This window comes from Polyodon spathula, chromosome 7 (genome assembly GCF_017654505.1).
Source record: "Polyodon spathula isolate WHYD16114869_AA chromosome 7, ASM1765450v1, whole genome shotgun sequence".
In the NCBI taxonomy this organism is placed as follows: Eukaryota; Metazoa; Chordata; class Actinopteri; order Acipenseriformes; family Polyodontidae; genus Polyodon; species Polyodon spathula.
In genome coordinates, this window is record NC_054540.1 from 42,486,927 (window position 1) to 42,506,885 (window position 19,959).

At 37.6% G+C, this 19,959-nt stretch overlaps 1 protein-coding gene across 2 annotated transcripts in view; it reads left to right on the forward strand.

Moving 5' to 3' along the window:
* LOC121318633 (interleukin-13 receptor subunit alpha-2-like) overlaps window positions 1-5,127 on the forward strand; it is a 113,056-nt gene extending 107,929 nt beyond the window's left edge. For both annotated transcript variants that reach the window (XM_041255523.1, XM_041255522.1), the window contains exons 8-10: window positions 2,861-3,005; window positions 3,807-3,906; window positions 4,385-5,127. In XM_041255523.1, coding sequence (XP_041111457.1) covers window positions 2,861-3,005; window positions 3,807-3,906; window positions 4,385-4,424 — 285 coding nt within the window. In that variant the 3' untranslated portion in view covers window positions 4,425-5,127. The remainder of the gene's footprint in view (window positions 1-2,860; window positions 3,006-3,806; window positions 3,907-4,384) is intronic.
* Window positions 5,128-19,959: the final 14,832 nt, after the last annotated feature.

A 19,959-nucleotide genomic window follows, 5' to 3' on the forward strand; every position in this document is an offset into this window, starting at 1 on the left:
AAAATGCCTGCTGGAAATTAAGAGACTATCAAATTTCGGTTTTAAATCCTATAAAAATGAAGTAACGACAAGAACAAATTAACCTGAACAATTGGTCAACATGAGTTTTGGCAGCACTACTGTTCCAAATAACAGGCCTGAAGAATTAGACAGTAGTACAGTAGAAGGAGTCGGACCCAGTCTGCCCACACAGACAATTAACGAGCAAGGTAACTTCAATCTTCCTTTCGCTTTAACCCACAGACTTGTGGAAGAACATTCTGGAGAGGTTCAACAAAACTAGTAAATCCATTCAAGTAGAAAACATCAACTTGTAAGTGGTAGTTGAATTATTTGAATCTCTGAAAACATTTTTGCATGAGATTCTGATCATTTTGAAGATTTTGAAAACCGTGCAATGGAAACTGCAGTGCTGAATAAATAATGAGGTGAAGAGCGACAGCAGAGACGACCACCCAGTGCTCTGCAGGATCACGATTGCCCCAGTGTAACTAGTGTAAAAAGCCCCAGTCTAAAAAGTTTTACTACAGGGCAGACAGATTTCGTGTCCATACTTTCCTAAAGATTTTGGATACTCTTTCAACAAATTGCTTGCACCGATGTTTGTTTGGCTTCCTTACCGACTTTCAGAATATGACATCAAAAACAAAGCTTCTACACTCATGCAAACTTATCTTTCAGATCTGGACGAATATTTCCCATAAGAAATACTGTAGTTTGCTAAATTTACTTCTGGCAAGGACAAGAGAACTGTGTTTGACCACCTTCAACTTAACCTGAATTCTCAAGTGATTTCCACGTTTCAGAATGTCATCAATGCTCTGTGCATTTACCTATCCTTAATGTGCACTAACTGTTCTGGAGAACGATCATTCTATTGCATGGACTCATTAAGAATGAACTGAGAGTCACGAACCAGGATCACCTAAACAGCCTTACCATCATGTCCATGTGATATACTCAGAAAGCTGGATTTTACTGACACTATTAGACTTTGCACAAATTAAATAGATTAAATTCATTTGAGGTAAATCAGATTTAATTACTCTGCGATCTAAGGTTTACTTAGAACAGAGGTGATTAGAAAATTTAAGTAACATGCTGTTTAGTTTTAAGATCGATTGTGGAGCACTTACTAACATTTTAGTATTCCTAACATTGTCTTTTAAAGTTTCTTTTCATATTAATCCAGTTACTAAAATTTAAATATTAAAATCACTCTGGCGCTGTGAAAGTTTTTTTTTTTTTTCATGGTGTCAGTCTTATTTTCCTTCAACATTGTCTTTTACATTGTTAGAACAGTATTAATGGGGGGGGGGGGGGGGGGGGGGGGGGGGGGGGGGGGGGGGGGGTGCTCTGGTTCCTTGTCCCGGTGCCCATGATACCAAAATCCGGCCCTGTCTTACATTTATTTTCTCAGTCTCTGCTGCCCTATGTTTATGTTCTCAGTCTCTGTCTTCCTCTCGGTCTTTATATTCCCGTTCCTTTCTCATTCCCGTTCATGTTTCTCTCTCAGTACTCTTGAGTAAATAGGGTGAGCTCGCAGTATTTGAATGTTCATCCCAGTCAGGGTTGGGAACTACAATGGAAATAATCTGGACAAAAAGTTTACGGTGTCAGCACCCTCAGCTCCCTTTCAAACCGATCAGGTGAAAGTTATTGCGTTGATTTCTATCTTAGCCTGAAACCGATCAATCTTGGTCTCATGAATCACCATAGCCCTCCTGTTGCTATCTACTTAGTTGCGAAGAGTAGCAAAAATTCCTAAGAAAAAGCTGAGAAATCAGTATGCAAAGCGGCCATCACAGCAGCAGTCTCAGACGATGTATTTTCGATCCGAGATCACATGTTACAATATTGGCAAGTGTGCAACATGCAGGCCTCGCTAATGGCAGACAGGTTCGGATCAATCTTATTTTTTTCCCCTCAGAGGGAGAAGATTCAGAGAAGTCTTTTTTTCGATGAAGTCGACATTCTTGGACAGTTCAGACGTCAACATGTATATAAAAGAAAGATATAGCCAGGGATTAAACCCTTCTCAAGACAAAAACCTAAGCTGCCATCACTCTCACAGGTCACATGGTCCTGTTAAACACTTTTTATGACGCTTAAGGAAACAATTACAAATTCACGGGCATCGAAGCCAAAGTTGAGCTTCAAAAAAACAGGTAAAAGTTTAAAAAAAAAATAATTTAAAAATCCTAACTAAAATACTAGTTTCTAACCGCTATTATTGTTCACAAACTCATTTTTGGTAAACATGATACTTACCGTTGTGATACCAATTATAACACTGATAGAACTTGAGCTTTCTAAACACCTCCAACTTCAGGAGAAACAGGTAGAGATTGTGCTGAGGTATTTGTTGGAGTGGCCTCCATTGTGACGTATTTCTGTTGTGAACTGACTTCCGTTGTGTTGTGGGCTTTTTGTATTTATGTTTTTTTTTATTTGTATTTGAGTTTTTATATTTCTATTTGTGTTTTTTGATTTGTATTTGTCTTTTTCGATATGTATTTATTCTTTTGATTTGTTTTGTGCTTGTGTTTTGCAGTTCAGGGCCACAGTACAAAAACACACTGCATCGTTAGTAAATACGTCTTCTACATCGTTGTTTTCCTCAATGATTAGAATATGTAAATTCCAGCTCAGGACGAGTCCGTACATATTAATGTTAGCGTACCCAATAGCACTCCATTTTAGGATAGCATCCAGAAAGGAAATATGTTTGTGTGCTGTTCACAGTTGACTTATTCCACTTTTTACTTTTAAACAAATATGTAATATTAGAATTGCATTTTTTATTCTTTTTTCCTAAAAGAAGTACTTCGAGATTCAAACTGTTTTGTTTTTACTTTAGTCCAACTTCAAAAAAGGAACCACATTTACCAGCTCCCGATTAGACCTGAGGCACAGGCATTGTTTCAGAGTAAGAAGCAAGCTAAATGTATACTGCGCTGATAATGAGCTGTGGAGCGACTGGACCGCAAACCTGTGCTTTACTGGTAAAGGGCTATAATGTGTTAACATTGAGTCATGTGTGCTAGTGTGTTTACCATTGAGGCACACATATTTCTAACATCTATTTAGTAAACAACACAACATCATGCTTGATTGTTGTAATAATCTGCCAAAAGGTATTACATAATGAACCAACAAGTGAAGAAAGTTATGAATGTGAAACTTCACTCTGGAGGCAAGGTAGACACACTAAAACTATAGGTCACATTGCATGTATCACAGTATATCATACACTTTATACAGATAATTGTAGCTCTTCATACAATATATTGGTTTATTGTGCTGTTGTTATATGTTTTTGTAACATTATAAACTAAACACATGTTATTGTTTATAGCATCCTTTATAACACATTTATAGATGCATATAAACTAAAGTGTCACTGACAATATGCCTGATACTCATATCAATCCATTATCAAAAGCTGAACAGTTCAACAGTGGTCTCTAACTACCAGTAAGCTGCCTTGATCCCTGACCTCTTGTCTCTTATTTTTTGCAATCTATGTACAGAGTGTATTTTGTATCATCTGGGAACTCACTTCGAAATGAGAAAATTAAACAATTAAACCCTAATGGCTAGTTCTAGAGTCCCTGGCTAGCACTGATTCTGGAATAACTATTGTTACTTTAGGTAAGGTAGTCTGAGATCTAGCTACTTTTACTCAAGGTAAGGAAGTCTGATAATAGTGCTCATTGTGGACTGGGAAACCACTGGTAAATGTGTAAAACAGGCCATTTAGATAATGACAGAGTGATTTATTTAGTTGTTTTCTTGTTTTGCAGAGGAATATAGACTATCTGAAGCATCCATGTTTATAGCTGTGGGCACTTCGCTGATTATCTTGTTTGCTATAGCACTTTCCGTATGGATCAGACGAAGAGGGTGAGTGGGATTCGTTTTCACCAACATATCTGTTTGATACATGGGGGAAAAAAATACATTACAAGACAAATGATCCAGGATCCTGGCATTATAAAAAAAAAATCTCAAAATCATGAATCTAGGCTTGCAGTCAGAGTTTGAAATGAGATCCTGAAATAATTTATCTTGAGATCTTTACATAACAGTTTGAAATGTCGAGATCCCGAGTTCATTGAGTGTATTTATTTATTGTTTTCCTGTCATTAATGACCCACTGTAACTCTGTGTTATTTAAGAAACTGACATTTTTAAAAATAGTATGTAGACCAGCGTGCATACTATAGAAGAGCCCTCTATTTGCAATGAAATCATGTACATTAGCTATGGCAAACTCATACCATCTGTAACACTGTAGTAGTTGTTGACTAAACCAAAAAAGGTGTTTTATCTATGCTTGTGTTCACAATTTTCATCTGATTTTTTGAGGGTTTTTTTTCAGATTAAAGATCAAAGGAGGAGAAGACAGTATATTGATCTGAAATATGGGTCTGCTACCTTTCTTCATCTGCGTTCTTAATTATGTGCTTGTCATGGTCGTTTTCACAGTCAAGTTCACCGTGAGTGGATTAACATTGTGTCTGTGGTGATCCATGCAATGAAAGTAATAGTTTAATATAAAGTCTGCTTCATATCCTTAGGTGTCCTTTCATTAATATAGTATTGCACTATTGCCATTGTCTTGCCATTGCATTGTCACTGCACTGATCATTATTGAAACAACTTACCAGCAAATTAACATTGGAGGTGATTGAAGAGAACATCCTGGAATAGATTGGCAAAAAGTCTGCTGAGTGAACTTTTGCAGCATAATAAGATGCTGCTAATGGGACTGAACCACCAAACCTGCCCCTGCTCTGTTAAATTGCTGTTCCAGTTGTCTTTGCACTGCCACAGTTTGTATTTCACATTTGCAGTTGGATTCTCTTTTTAGGGAAGGGAGTGATTTGTATTGCTTATGCTAATGTTGTCAGATTTTAGTTAATATGTTCCTCATTATTTAATTCATTATATTCAAGTTTAATGATTAAGTTGCTAAATCCCCAATTGAAACAACGTAAATCAGCAACTGAACCATGGTAATCAATTATGTATTACTGGGATCTGGATCAATTAAAGCAGGGCTTCTCAACCTTTTTGCCTATCTTATTAAACTTATACCATTAAAACCAAGAATGCATCAAATTGCTTTGCAATGGGAGTCTTTATATACTGTGTGTGTGTGTGTGTATATATATATATATATATATATATATATATATATATATATATATATATAGTTCCAAACAAACCTTTATCCTTATGATTCAGGACTGCAGAGAGAACTTGGTCGCACACCTTGCGGTTTTTGTTAATGATCCATACTACTCAAGTTTTCCAAGGTTCAATTCATTTTATTTATTGTATTGAACAAACTTTTAGTTTTCATCAGGAGGTGAATGGTATCAGTTAGAGCAAACCCCATTTAAACAACTCTTCATTGGTAACTTTTAATCACAAGTAGTTAGTTCAATTGTTTTCCAGTTGATATGGTTAAATGGTTTAAATAATTAAATAATTTACTGAAATCATATTGATACAATATTATTAACACAAAAACATGATTATCAAAAGAATATTCATTATCTTAATACAAACATATATAATTAACAGTAACATACAAAAAATACATCTCATAAATGGCGTGACTAACACTGAAAAAACAATGATTCCTTTTAAATCTATTATCAGTTGAAGAGTCATTTACCTCATATCACAGCAAGACAAACTAGAAAACAAATACTTAATGGGCTTCATATGTTCAAATCTTGTTGTTAATTGGAGCACAATCTATTTATATTCCTCATCTTCAAATGTAATTAAATTCAATTAGAGATTTAGATCGATTACTAGTATACTTGAATCTACAAATTGGGTAAAACTTTATTAATTAGAAAAGGATACGCTCAATAACATTAGATCCAATATGTCACAAAATGACTGGTAAGATTTTTAAAAAATTGATCTAGGGCATATTTTATGAATTTCCAGCCAGTAATAAAGCTTAGTCTCATTACAAAAGAGCCACCTATCTTGTTAATTATATCATTCTCAAATCTCCAACCAGTTACCATGAGACTTTAACCAGACTGCATTTATTAATATAAAATAAATGTTGTGGACGAGGATCAGAAATATTTTAAAAAAATAATACATTTATATACACAGTGCTGAGAAAAAGTTTGTGAATCCCTTAGGATTTTCACATGTTTCACATATTTCAAACCTAAAATGTTGTTAAATCTTAATCTAAGACCTAATAATAGATAGAGATAACTTGTGTAAACAAATGACACAAAGTACATAATTTTTCAACATTTGTTTATCCACAAATGATTAAACATTCAATAGCTATGTGTGAAAAAGTATGTGAACCTTTAGATTTAGTAACTGGTGGCACCTCCTTGAGCAGCAATGACTTCAACTAAGCATTTCCTATAACTATTGTTCAGTCTCTCTCATCGGTTTTGAGGAATTTGGGGCCATTCCTCCTTTCAGAACTGCTTCAACTTGGTGACAGCTTGCTTCAGGTCCTGCCACAACATTTCTATGGGGTTTTGGTCCAGACTTTGACTAGGCCATTCTAAAACGCAGAATTTCTTCTTCTGGAGCCATTATTTTGTAGATCTGCTTATGTTTAGGATCATTGTCTTGCTGCATGACCCACTTTCGGTTCAGCTTCAGCTCACGAACGGATGGCCTGATAACAGATCCTTGGATGTTACTCTGGGGTTCTTTGTGACTTCCTTAATGATTTTCAAGTTTCTTCATGGAGCGATTTTGGTAGGACGACCGCTCCTGGGTAGAGTGACTGTGGTCTAAACTTTCTCCATTTGTTGACTGTCTGTCTGACAGTGGCTTGGTGGAGCCCCAAATCCTCAGAACTTGTTTTATAACCCTTTACAGACTGATGAGCATCAAAAAGAGTTTTTCTGAGGTCCTCAGAGATTTCTTTTGATCATGGCATGACATGTTTCCACACACCTGTATGGTGAAGACCAAACACACAAAGTTTCTGATCTTTATATAGGGTGGGGCCTCCCAAACTCACCCCTGAAGATCTGCCTAATTATTTAAACACCTGATTCTAATTATCCCCTAATTGAGCTGATAAAAACAGGGGTGTATACACACACACACACACATATATACATACAGTGGCTCTCAAAAGTATTCACCCCCCTTGGACTTTTCCACATTTTATTGTGTTACAACATGGAATCAAAATGGATTTAATTAGGAGTTTTTGCCACTGATCAACACAAAAAAGTCTATAATGTCAAACTGAAAAATAAAATCTACAAATTCATCTAAATTAATTACAAATATAGAAAATAATTGTATGCATAAGTATTCACCCCCTTGAGTGAATATTTGGTAGAGGCACCTTTGGCAGCAATTACAGCCATGAATCTATTTGGATAAGTCTCTACCAGCTTTGCACATCTGGACACTGCAATTTTTGCCCATTCTTCTTTGCAAAATTGCTTAAGCTCCGTCAAGTTGGATGGGGACCTTTGGTGAACAACAATTTTCAACTCTTTCCACATATTCTCAATTGGATTGAGGTTCGGGCTTTGACTGGGCCACTCCAGGACATTGATCTTTTTGTTTTTAAGCCACTCCAGTGTGGCTTTGGCTGTATGTTTGGGGTCATTGTCCTCCTGGAAGATTAATCTTCTCCCAAGTCCCAGGTCTCTTGCAGGCTTCAGCTGGTTTTACTCCAAGATTTCTCTGTATTTTGCTGCATCCATTTTGCCATCTATCTTCACAAGCTTTCCAGACCCTAACACAGAGAAGCATCCCCGTAGCATTATGCTGCCACCACCATGCTTCACGGTAGGGATGGTGTTCTCAGGATGATGTGCGGTGTTAGGCTTGAGCCAAACATAACGCTTAGTGTTGAGGCCAAAAAGCTCTATTTTGGTCTCAGACCATAGAATCTTCTTCCACTTGGTCTCAGAGTCTCCCACATGCCTTCTGGCAAACTCTAGATGAGATTTGATGTGAGTTTTTTTCAACAATAGCTTTCTTTTTGCCACTCTCCCATAAAGGCCAGTTTTGTGAAGCACTGGTTTGTTTTTGGAGAACCCTCCTCAAGGCCCCCTATGGGGCTGTGGATCCCCAGTTGAGAACCCCCGAATTAAAGCACTTCCATTGCATAAAGGAATGTTGGGACATCATATGGTGGTACAGTAAATGCTCTTCATTACTGCTTTAATCATGACAAGATCCAGACCATGACAGAAATTCTTCAAAGTTGGTTGTATCACTTTGCAGTACGTTGTTCCATATCTGTTTCCTGTTTCTATACGGTCTAGCAAACTTTCTATTTGTTTTGGGTGTTTAATGATGATTTTATGTTTACAGCTGAACCTGGTAGTCCAGGTATTTAATGAAGATTTTATGTTTGCAGCTGAACCTGATAGTCATCGGTATAATGATTGTCTAGTCCAAGATTCAGAGACCAAGACCAAGATTCCAATTGAATGATTGATTAGCAATTGAGTCTCGGTACAGTTGCATAAAAGCTGCGTCTTTTCACTCACTCAGGGTTGTGTGTTCGGTGAGTGGGGAATGTGTGAGGAGAAGGAGAGTAAACAAAGTAAAATAACGTAAATAGAACTGCTTTGACTCACCGTGTTTGTTTGCCTGTTAGTACACTGTTTGTTTAAATGTTAGTCCATTTTGTTTCATGTCTTTGTTTTAACTACCAGTGCCGTGTCCTGTGTTTTGTTTGTTTTGTTCACCCTTTTTATTTTACAATAAACCAGCGCAAGCAAGTGCATTTACCATATCACTCGCAGTGCTGTGTGTTTTCTTCTGGTCTGACGTCCCCACTGAAGCCAAACTGTCTTGCATAGTGTTAGAACCGGGACAACAGTGCCTTCAAGATGCAGGTCAGAAATGTTACTGCGGGTGATTAAAAACCACAGGACAGTTTGTTAAAAAAAAACAAATCAATTAATTTTTTTTTTTAAAGTCTTCTGTCACACCTAGCTTTGGCATAGATCTTTTGTGCTATAAATCACAGGGACCCTTTGCATGGCAGGTCTCAGTTGCTAAAGTAAACAGTTCTTCAATGCACCCAGATTCAGTTACAATGAGTCTGTCCACTGATGATGAATGCAACTCATTTTTAAAGTGTGGATGTGACCAGTGCAGATGTGATAAGGGCCGAGATGAATTACCCCTGACTAGGTCCAACTCTTGCCTAGCCTGCAGTCACTTAGTCAGACACTGTCGAATTCTGTTTGAATGTAATAGTCCTGAAGAGATGTCATTTTCACACTTGAAAGTAGACCCATGGGATGTAAAGAGAATTGAATGTGTGAGATGTGAAAGTGGTCATCCAATGACATGGGCTCATTTGGGTAAGCTAGAATGTGAAGAGGGTGTTCCTGCCAAACGTGTACAAGTGTTTTGCAGGTATCAAGTGAAAACCCTGGTGGTCCGCACCTGCGATGTGAAGAATTGTATGAAAAGACGTGTTGCAGAACCAGTCTGAGCTGAGCCTAGCGCAGAGTTTTAATCTTACTGGGAATTTGCTGATTTTTTAGATGTTCCTTTCAAATAGACCTGTATACTTCTTAGAAAATATTAAGTAGCTGTTATGTACAGTCTGTGTAAAAGCATCCAGAGAAAGGTCAGGCTGACCAGCTCTTGGCAGACTCTTATCAAATGTACGCAACTCTTTGATTTAGGTGCTAGACCTTGGTAGCTAACTTTCTGGAGAAAGCTGCTGAGCTGAGTGAAAAAGGAAAAACATACTTTGAAATAAATATATACATGTTCTGTTAGTGTAGATGTTTAAAGTAGAAAAATAATAAAACATCTTGTAATAGAAAAACTAAAAATATTTAGTACTAATACTTTAACTGGCAACCAGTTAAAAGAGCAGACTTATAGTCAAGTCTCTTATTTAAAGAAAGGAGAGAGTCCGATTTAAAGATGGTCTCTGATTTAAAAGCAAGTATTCTAAAGTGATGAAAACAGAATAATTGAATCAACAATTTAAAGTCTTAGAACTGCTGCTATATTTCTGGGAGCTAAACCAATGTATAGTTTAAATGACTGGGCAGTCATGTATCTTATTTGAAAAAAGTATTAAGACTTGATCTAAAAGGAGCCCCTGAGTTAGAAGTAAATATGTTATTTAGATTACAATAATACAGCTATTAGAATGTTGTATTTAAAGTAGCAAGACAATAAAATAAAAATAGGTTAAACTGTAACTCTAACAGTAAACTTACTAAAGGAATACAAACTAATGCTGTAACCTTGATTCTCACCTGCTTGTGGTAAAGGCAGTGTTGAAGATGATTTATTGGTGTTGGCCGATGAAGCAGGATTTTTTCTGACGGTCAGAGATTTAACAGCCAATCTCATTAATATTAACGAATGGGAATACCTTTTAGATAACAGAAGATAGGAGTTTATCTTACAATAATCATTTTTTATATATAACAGAAATTAATTAGAACCTGGCAAGAAGAGATGGGAATGGAAATCGTAGGACGTGTTAAGTTAGATATTAGTTTGAAATAATGAGTACTGAAAATGCTTACGATAGTGTTTCATATTAATCAACCCTAAAATTGGCAAAAAGCAAATGTTGTCTTGAAACCTGCTTTCACTGAATTTCGTATGAATTGTGAAGGAGGTCATACTTAGTTAAGAACATAAGAACATAAGAAAGTTTACAAACGAGAGGAGGCCATTCGGCCCATCTTGCTCGTTTGGTTGTTAGTAGCTTATTGATCCCAAAATCTCATCAAGCAGCTTCTTGAAGGATCCCAGGGTGTCAGCTTCAACAACATTACTGGGGAGTTGATTCCAGACCCTCACAATTCTCTGTGTAAAAAAGTGTCTCCTATTTTCTGTTCTGAATGCCCCTTTTTCTAAACTCCATTTGTGACCCCTGGTCCTTGTTTCTTTTTTCAGGCTGAAAAAGTCCCTTGCGTCGACACTGTCAATACCTTTTAGAATTTTGAATGCTTGAATTAGGTCGCCACGTAGTCTTCTTTGTTCAAGACTGAACAGATTCAATTCTTTTAGCCTGTCTGCATATGACATGCCTTTTAAGCCCGGAATAATTCTGGTCACCCTTCTTTGCACTCTTTCTAGAGCAGCAATATCTTTTTTATAGCGAGGTGACCAGAACTGCACACAATATTCAAGATGAGGTCTTACAAGTGCATTGTACAGTTTTAACATTACTTCCCTTGATTTAAATTCAACACTTTTCACAATGTATCCGAGTATCTTGTTAGCCTTTTTTATAGCTTCCCCACATTGCCTAGATGAAGGCATTTCTGAGTCAACAAAAACTCCTAGGTCTTTTTCATAGATTCCTTCTCCAATTTCAATATCTCCCATATGATATTTATAATGTACATTTTTATTTCCTGCGTGCAGTACCTTACACTTTTCTCTATTAAATGTCATTTGCCATGTGTCTGCCCAGTTCTGAATCTTGTCTAGATCATTTTGAATGACCTTTGCTGCTGCAACAGTGTTTGCCACTCCTCCTACTTTTGTGTCGTCTGCAAATTTAACAAGTTTGCTTACTATACCAGAATCTAAATCATTAATGTAGATTAGGAATAGCAGAGGACCTAATACTGATCCCTGTGGTACACCGCTGGTTACCACACTCCATTCTGAGGTTTTTCCTCTAATCAGTACTTTCTGTTTTCTACATGTTAACCACTCCCTAATCCATGTACATGTGTTTCCTTGAATCCCAACTGCGTTCAGTTTGAGAATTAATCTTTTGTGCGGGACTTTGTCAAAAGCTTTCTGGAAATCTAAATAAACCATGTCAAATGCTTTGCAATTATCCATTATCGATGTTGCATCCTCAAAAAAATCAAGCAAGTTAGTTAGGCACGATCTCCCTTTCCTAAAACCATGTTGACTGTCTCCCAGTACCCTGTTACCATATAGGTAATTTTCCATTTTGGCTCTTATTATAGTTTCCATAAGTTTGCATATAATAGAAGTCAGGCTTACTGGTCTGTAGTTACCTGGTTCAGTTTTGTTTCCCTTTTTGTGGATCGATATTACGTTTGCAATTTTCCAGTCTGTCGGTACCACCCCTGTGTCAAGAGACTGCTGCATGATCTTGGTTAGCGGTTTGTAAATTACTTCTTTCATTTCTTTGAGTACTACTGGGAGGATCTCATCCGGTCCAGGGGATTTGTTTATTTTAAGAGCTCCTAGTCCCTTTAACACTTCTGCCTCAGTTATGCTAAAGTTATTTAAAACTGGATAGGAACTGGATGACATGTGGGGCATGTTGTCAGTATCTTCCTTTGTAAAAACTTGTGAAAAGTTCAGTCCCTATAACCCTATACCATTCTAATGTGAACAGTGGCCTGTATTTAGATGTAAATAACTGGACCTTCCATTGAAAGCTTAAATTACTTAATTAGAAATACATCTTTGTGGAAGGGGTGTGGGTGATTCACTGACCAGGAGACAGACAGGTGTACTTGGAAACACCACACAGGTGCCCAGTTTTATTTTAGACCGGTTCTTTATTTTTCTCCGGCAGAGGGCACTGTTGACCGTGGGCTGCCTATCAACGATGATAGACAGCACCACGGAAATACCACAGCTGGTACACAAACAGCAAATGCACTCGCGGGTGCTCAAAGAAATAATAATGAAAACAGAAGACGAAAAGAACAAGGGAAAACAAAACAGTAACAAAATTACAAATAAAAGGTGCTGCACTCGGCAGCGTTATCCCGGTCGCCGCTACCCGCACGACCTGGATCACCGTCCTACTCTATCAGCTATCTAGCCTGCTCTTTCACAATACGTCGGGGTCTGCCCAAGGATTCCCCGCTCTCTCTCTCTCTGTGAATCTTTATTTCTCTCCTGGCTGATTCCCGGTCCCAAATCAAAGCTTCCGCACTCTTAGCGCGTCTAAGTGGGCAGACCTGAGGAAACAGCAGAGCGTTATTTTATAGGACCAACAATCACCCAAGACACGCCTCTCAGCCATTCAGAGAGGGGGAAAGTCCACACACCCACTTTCCCACCTTCCCGTGTCACTGCCATGACTCACAGGCGGTTGTTGGGCGACTGCCGCCCTCTTCCTGCAGCCCGTGAACACGCCAGCAGAGTCAGTACAGATCTCTCCCTGTTACAATCTTATAATGCCATTTAAAGTTAAACTGTTGAAAGAAAATAGTAAAAGTTATTATAACAGAAGCATGGCATTGATAATATTGTAAAGACACATTTGGAATAATGTTCACTTAATTAAATCAATTTAAGAATTAGTTCAATTTCTCCAACTAAACAAAGTGTGTCTTTTAGACATTACAATATCAATTAAACCAAAGAATATACATGTTTAGTTTATATAAAGATTTTACTGCAGTAATAAACAGAGGTAATTATTTGCAGAAAAAGCTGTACAGTTTGAACTTGAAATAAATAATTTTGAGGTCTGCGGTTTTTCTTTCGATGTTTGTCTCAGACACACAGTATAATTCTGGAAGGGCATTAGACCTTCAAAAGATAAGGCTTAGTCTTTGGCACCTCAAAGCAGGATTCGGTGTTGGCTCTTGAAAGCGGGATTTGCCAACCTATAATGATAATCAACGGAAGGTGCTTTAAGAAAGACAGGAGTAAGTATCTCATCATATTATAAGAAAATAATGAAAGCTTAGTTATAAAAATTAGGATGTACACTTTTTTGTATTATCTGAAAAGATACCAGTCCAGGCGTCTCTTGAATTGGCCAAAAAATGACTTCATGCGGTTAATTTGGAAAAGTGCTTACAGTGGAGTTTCATATTAATTGAAACACTAGGCTTGGCAAGTAAACAAGGTGTGTGGAAACCTGCTTGTGCAGGCGAAATTTTTTGAAACCGAGAGAGAGGTCAAGCTTAGTTCAAGCATGGTACAAGTTAATATAAGGCTATTATATTTAACATGTTTCATTATAGCTTAAATTTAAACAGAAATAATTGGACTTGCCAATGTATGCTTATTCAAAGGCTTGTGATAAACCCCTACAGTCTTTTTGTTCTACACTGTGTTAACACACATTTGTATATAAGTACTATATTTGTATATAAACTGACCCATTGACAACACACTGAAAAGGTAACATAATATGCGGCAAAGAGGTTAATAGAATTAAATAGATCTGGTGTTACATATTAAATACATCTCTTATATATACACATATACTTGTATTTGGTAGCAAGGATCCTGTGAACTCCAGCTCACCTAATTTTTAAGGAAAGGAGGGGTGGAAGACACCAAACCATTAGCTCAAATTCAGTTTATTTTGAAAACAGTTAACCAGATCCTTCTAGAAAATATCATTAACTCAAAGATAGGAACTGTCAAGGCAGATTGATGATCAGATTTAATTGGGACTGATGTATTCAATGGAGGGAAAATGCTATAAAAACCAAGATAAAATCCCAGTCAAGTATCCCACGACTTGCTAACTAGAAGTTGTGTGGTCCATGCTCTGAGGATCTCTGAAAAACGGATTGCTTTTGGTCAATGTCAAGTCTCTGCCTTTTGAAGACAGTTGTTATTTTTTCAAAATTCTGTATCCTATAGTACACTTCTATATGTCTTTTATATTGATTCATTGCTATAAGGTATAGAAGTGATGTTATGTTTTAGTCTTAAGATATATATATATATATATATATATATATATATATATATATATATATATATATATATATATATATATCTAGAATTTAGCAGTGGGCTAGTAGTGAGCGTTTTTAGCTTTTTGCATTTTATAGCCTAAGAGCTAAATATATGATATTTGTATTACTGTATTGAAGTATTAATGCTGTTAAACCTGTAAAGCAGTGGAAATGCCCAGGCTGCCTATTAGCAGGGATCCAAAGTAACTTGTAACTACCCAATCCATTTAAAGCATTTAATAAACCGAAAAGAGCACTACTACTGCTCTGATTCGTTAAAACTTCAAATTAAATGAGTCTGTGTGATTTTCTTGAATATTAAAATGTAATCTGGATACGTTGCAAGCCCAGTGCATGAACAAAACCACTACAGGAGTTTAAAACATCTCTGTCCTCCTTGATGTTTCCCCTGAGTTCAAGTGTGCTCAGAGCATATTTATCAATAAAAAGAGAATGTGCGAAAAAATCATAATTGTCAGAATTTGCACATACTATTTTTATTGATATATATGCTCTGAGGGTCTCTGTGGAAGGGTGGTGGGTAATTCACTTGACACAGGAGACAGAAATTTGCAGTGCTAAACACCACTTGGGTGCACTATTTAATTATGTCCACATGTGGCACTGTTGTCCTATATTTACCAGCAATGGTAGAAGGCATCACAGAATACCTTGGGTACAATAATCAAAACAGATGGCACAAAGAAAAAGAGAAAATAAAACACTGTTAACAAAACGTCGCTACCCGCACGGTCCGCGACTCCGACCTATGCTCTACAGGTCCCTCACCTGCGTAGTTTAAAAGTATACTTTCGAGGCCTGCCCAAGGTCTCCGCGATACTGCTATATTTCTTTTCTTATTTTGTTTCTCTTTATTTTGTTTGTGGGTGGTTTCCTTTTGTTTCTCTGTCTAGCCGCCAAGCTTTCGCTGGCTTGTTTACATCCCATAGGGGCAGCCCAATTGAATACAGAGCGTAGTCTTTATAGGGCCAGCAATCCCCCAAGGCCCGCCTCTCAGCCACTCAGAGAGAGGGAAAGCCCACACACCCTCTCTCCCACCTCCCCGTGTCACTGCCATGACCAACAGACGGATATTGTAAGACTGCTGCCCTCTTCCTGCAGCACTATGAATGCACCAGACGAGTCAGCACAGGTATCACCCTGCTACAGTCTCTGAAAAACTGACTGCTGTTCAGAAGTCTCTGCCTTTTGAAGACAATTCTTATTTTTCATATAGCCTACACTACTCTTGCATATACTGGAAGGTAAGCATATATTTGAATTTAATATCTCTTTTATATTGAATGCATAGCTACAAGGTATAGGATTTTTAGCTGTAGACAGTGATATATTGAACAACTTAGAACTTAGCAGTGGGTATGTTAGCTTTTTGTATTTTATAGCCTGAAGGCTAAGCATATGATAACAATTTGTATTACTATATTGAAGTACTAATGCTGTTAAACTTGTATCAATAAAAGGAATGTGCAAATTCTGACACTTCATTAGATAAGTATTCACTCCCTTTGCTATGACATGCCTAAATAAGCTCAGGTGCAACCAACTTAAAAACTCACACAATAAGTTAAATGGAGTCCATCTGTGTGCAATAAAAGTGGTTCACTTGATTTCAGATTAAATAAACCTGTCTTTGTAATGTCACACTGTTGGGTAGTGCATTCAAAGCAAAGATACTACCATGAAGACCAAGGAGCTTTCAAAACAACTCTGAGATAAAGTTGTGGAAAGGCACAGATCGGAGGGGTATAAAAAGATTTCAAAGGCATTGAATATCCCTTGGAGCACAGTCAAGTCGATCATTAAGAAGTGGAAGGTATACGGCACCACCCAGAATCTGCTTAGAGCAGGCCATCCTGCCAAACTAAGAAGCCAGGTAAGAAGGGCATTGGTTAGAGAAGCCAGCAAGAGGCCAATGACAACTCTGAAAGATCTACAGCATTCCATGGCTGAGATGGGAGAGACTGTCCATGTGTCAACAAAAGCTGAGGTTGTGACGATCTGTAGTTGTGCCCAGTATGTTCTGTCCCTTTACATTAATATTGGTTAGCCTTTAAATTTGTGCAGCAGGGGGCGACAAGGGAGCAAGACCCACACAGACAGACGTAGTCACAGAGAGAGCAGGAAAACTGAGGCATGACACAGGCCTGGTTTTTGGGATGGAACTGCATAACAGTCTCATGTTTTGATTGGTCCATCTCTGTCAAATGAATATGTCATCACACGAGGTGCAAAGCTTGCAGAAATTTTTAACATTGCAAACAGAGAAAGATAACGAGAGATCTACTTTCCACATCCTTTCAATTAAAATATATTTTGTCTATATTTAAATCTGTGATTACATTTGAGATAAACTAATATATCCTGCAACAAAACTGCTATATTTACGTAACAAACTATGGGTTATTACTTTATATGAATTATCATGTTATGCACGAATGTAAGAAATGCCTTTTTTTTTTCTGTAGTGGTGTACTTTTTTCTTTCAAACAGCATATCTATAATCATTTGAGCAATGTATGTTAATATCAAACATATACACTATTGCAGTTTTGTTACAGGATACATTAGTTTATCTCTAATGTAATCACAGTTTTAAATATAGACTGCCCCTGTTTTCATTTACGTCCCAAATTCTGGGCCGCTTTGGTTTTTTGATAATTTTCGAATTCAGCCCAGTTTTTGGGACTCAGCTGACAGCCGAGTTTCTGTCATGCAGCACAGTTTAACATAAACTGGATCATAAATTAATTTAAGAGTAACCCTTACTACATGAATCAAAGTTAATGTCTTTTTTACTCGCCCCAGAAAACATTATTTTTTTATGAAAAAACTAAAATAAAATGTAAATGTTAAAAAAAAGTATTTCTTATTACAGAAAATACATTCCACTGAAATAGATACATGCACATTAATTAAAGCAGTGGTTTTCCTTTACTAAAGGCTAATATTAAAATACAGTTTTGAGAAGGAATATCGCATTCTAAAAAAAGGACATCTCATTTGCCTATGTAATGTCCATCAAGATATTGTACCATTTCGAGTTCTTTTTGGGACAGAAATAAGACTGCAATCATGAGTAGATGAAGGCTGTTTATTTTGACAATAACTAAATAATCACAAAATAAAATCATAAAGTGAGAAAAGGGGACTCAAAAGTGAAAATAAATGATTGTAGTAATTTCTCTTTTACCTTACCCTTACCAGTCTTTTCCCTGCACCCTCTTATATGCCCTCACCTCATGCCCCATTCTTTGAGCCAAACCTGCACTCCCCCCTCATACACATCAACATGTAACCCCTGCAGACTTGCACCACCATGCAACCCCTGCATGCACACACCACCATGCAGCCCTTGCACACTTCACACCATTAAGTAACCCCTGCATGCACACACCTAGCCATCACTTTTAGAACATTTCTAGAACAGAAGCACCCAGAACCACCATTAAAATGGTTCTAGATTCAGGGGACCAGCCTGAATGTAACATGTCATAAATTTGTAGCAATGTTTACAAAAAATATTTTCAGGGTATTCAGCCTCATTCATGTCTATGGCAGGGTTGAAAAACACATTTTCTCGAACCCGAGCACATAGGATCACCATTAAAAGTGATTTAGACTTGGGGGAGTGCTCCAAACCACCTCATAAAACGGCGCAGTGGTTCACCAAAAAACTCAAGTCGTGACGAGAAGATTAACTTTGCTGAGCCATCCTGGCACCTAGAACTGTGTAAATGACTCCTTGTACGGAGGTCCCATGGAGTTCGCCACAAAAAAAAATCATGTTCCTAACCTCCACAGCACCAGAGATACGTCCCGTCAAAAATGTCCAAAAACGACCCTTCTCGGGGTCATATCTCAATGACCCCGGGGCCTAGAACCGGGTTGAACTTCCTAGGGCCATGTCTGGAGCTCCTCTTTCACAGGGAGCTATCCGTTTTCAAATGCTACATTTTCAACAATTTTTCATATTTTCAGCATGATGGCATGTCAAGGTTGGATTTCCAATAGCTTTTGAGCTCCAGGTTTGCAAAAAAAAAGTCTAAATTGTGGTCCTTTCCAGCTGGGGACATGTCGCTTAGAGAAGATCAACAGGGGCCCCCGAGGTGGACCTCCATACCGATGTTCAAGTCTCGGGGACCCCCGAAACCCGAGATATAGCACCTTGAAAAATGTCTATGGGAAATTCCATTATAAAACACCTTTGGGGCAACGCCCGCCATCTGGCGGCAGGTTGGCGTACGAACCCGTGACCGGTGATATTCTTTAGCTGAGAGTCATGTGCACATGAAGAGAGTGCTCCTTAGTATCTTGCCCCAGGGGTCCACCCCCTCCCTATGGCAAATCCCATTATAAAAACATCATCGGGGTAAGGCTCGGCAAATGGCAGTTGTGGGTCTTACGAACTCAAAGAAACCCAATTTCTTTAGCTAAGACTGTTGTGCATCTAAAGAGAGTACTACTGAGTTTGTTGGCCAAGATTTGTGGACTTATGGGGTGTGACAGGAGGCCCCCCTTACCCCCACGAACGCGATTTAGCAAACTACTACAAAAAATGTCCATTATATATAAGACCTAAAACGTGCACAAACTGTAGTGTATTTATGCAACAGAAGCACTGATTTGAAGTCCATTTGAAGTGTTTTGTGATCACAGGTTTATCTGAGGTAAACATTTTAAATGTCACACAATTATGCGGAGATGGGAAGTAAATGGTAACATTAAAAAAAAAAAAAAAAAAGACATTTACAGTGCATTCTATTTTGAATAATTTATACTAACTTTGCCGAATAGAAAGCAAATACAACTGTTTCCAAAGAGATTACCAAATACTTGTCTTTTTAATTCTGTGCATCCAAATAATTAAAAGTTTTAAGAATTAAGGCTACTGTTTGTTATTCTGTCCTAAACCAGCAGTTTATCACCCAAACTGTTGTGACATTAAATTATTTATTAAACAAACGGGGGGAGGGGGGGGTTCATCAGGTTATTCTCCATTTTATTGCAACTGAGGTACCGTTCAGTTGAGCGAAAATTGTAAAGGGGTACTTGAGCTTAAACCTCCAGGTGGAAGGGATATAGTTTCATAAAAAGATTGAAAACCGCTGGCCTACAGTATAAACTAGCAGGAATAGATAAGGAAAATGTTTACTAATACAATACGAAAAGATTTATTTTGAGTTGTTGAAGGGCAGTGGGGCAATCCCCTCTCTAAATTTGTGCCTCGCAAAAAAAATAGTGCTTTGGCACAAAATGAGAG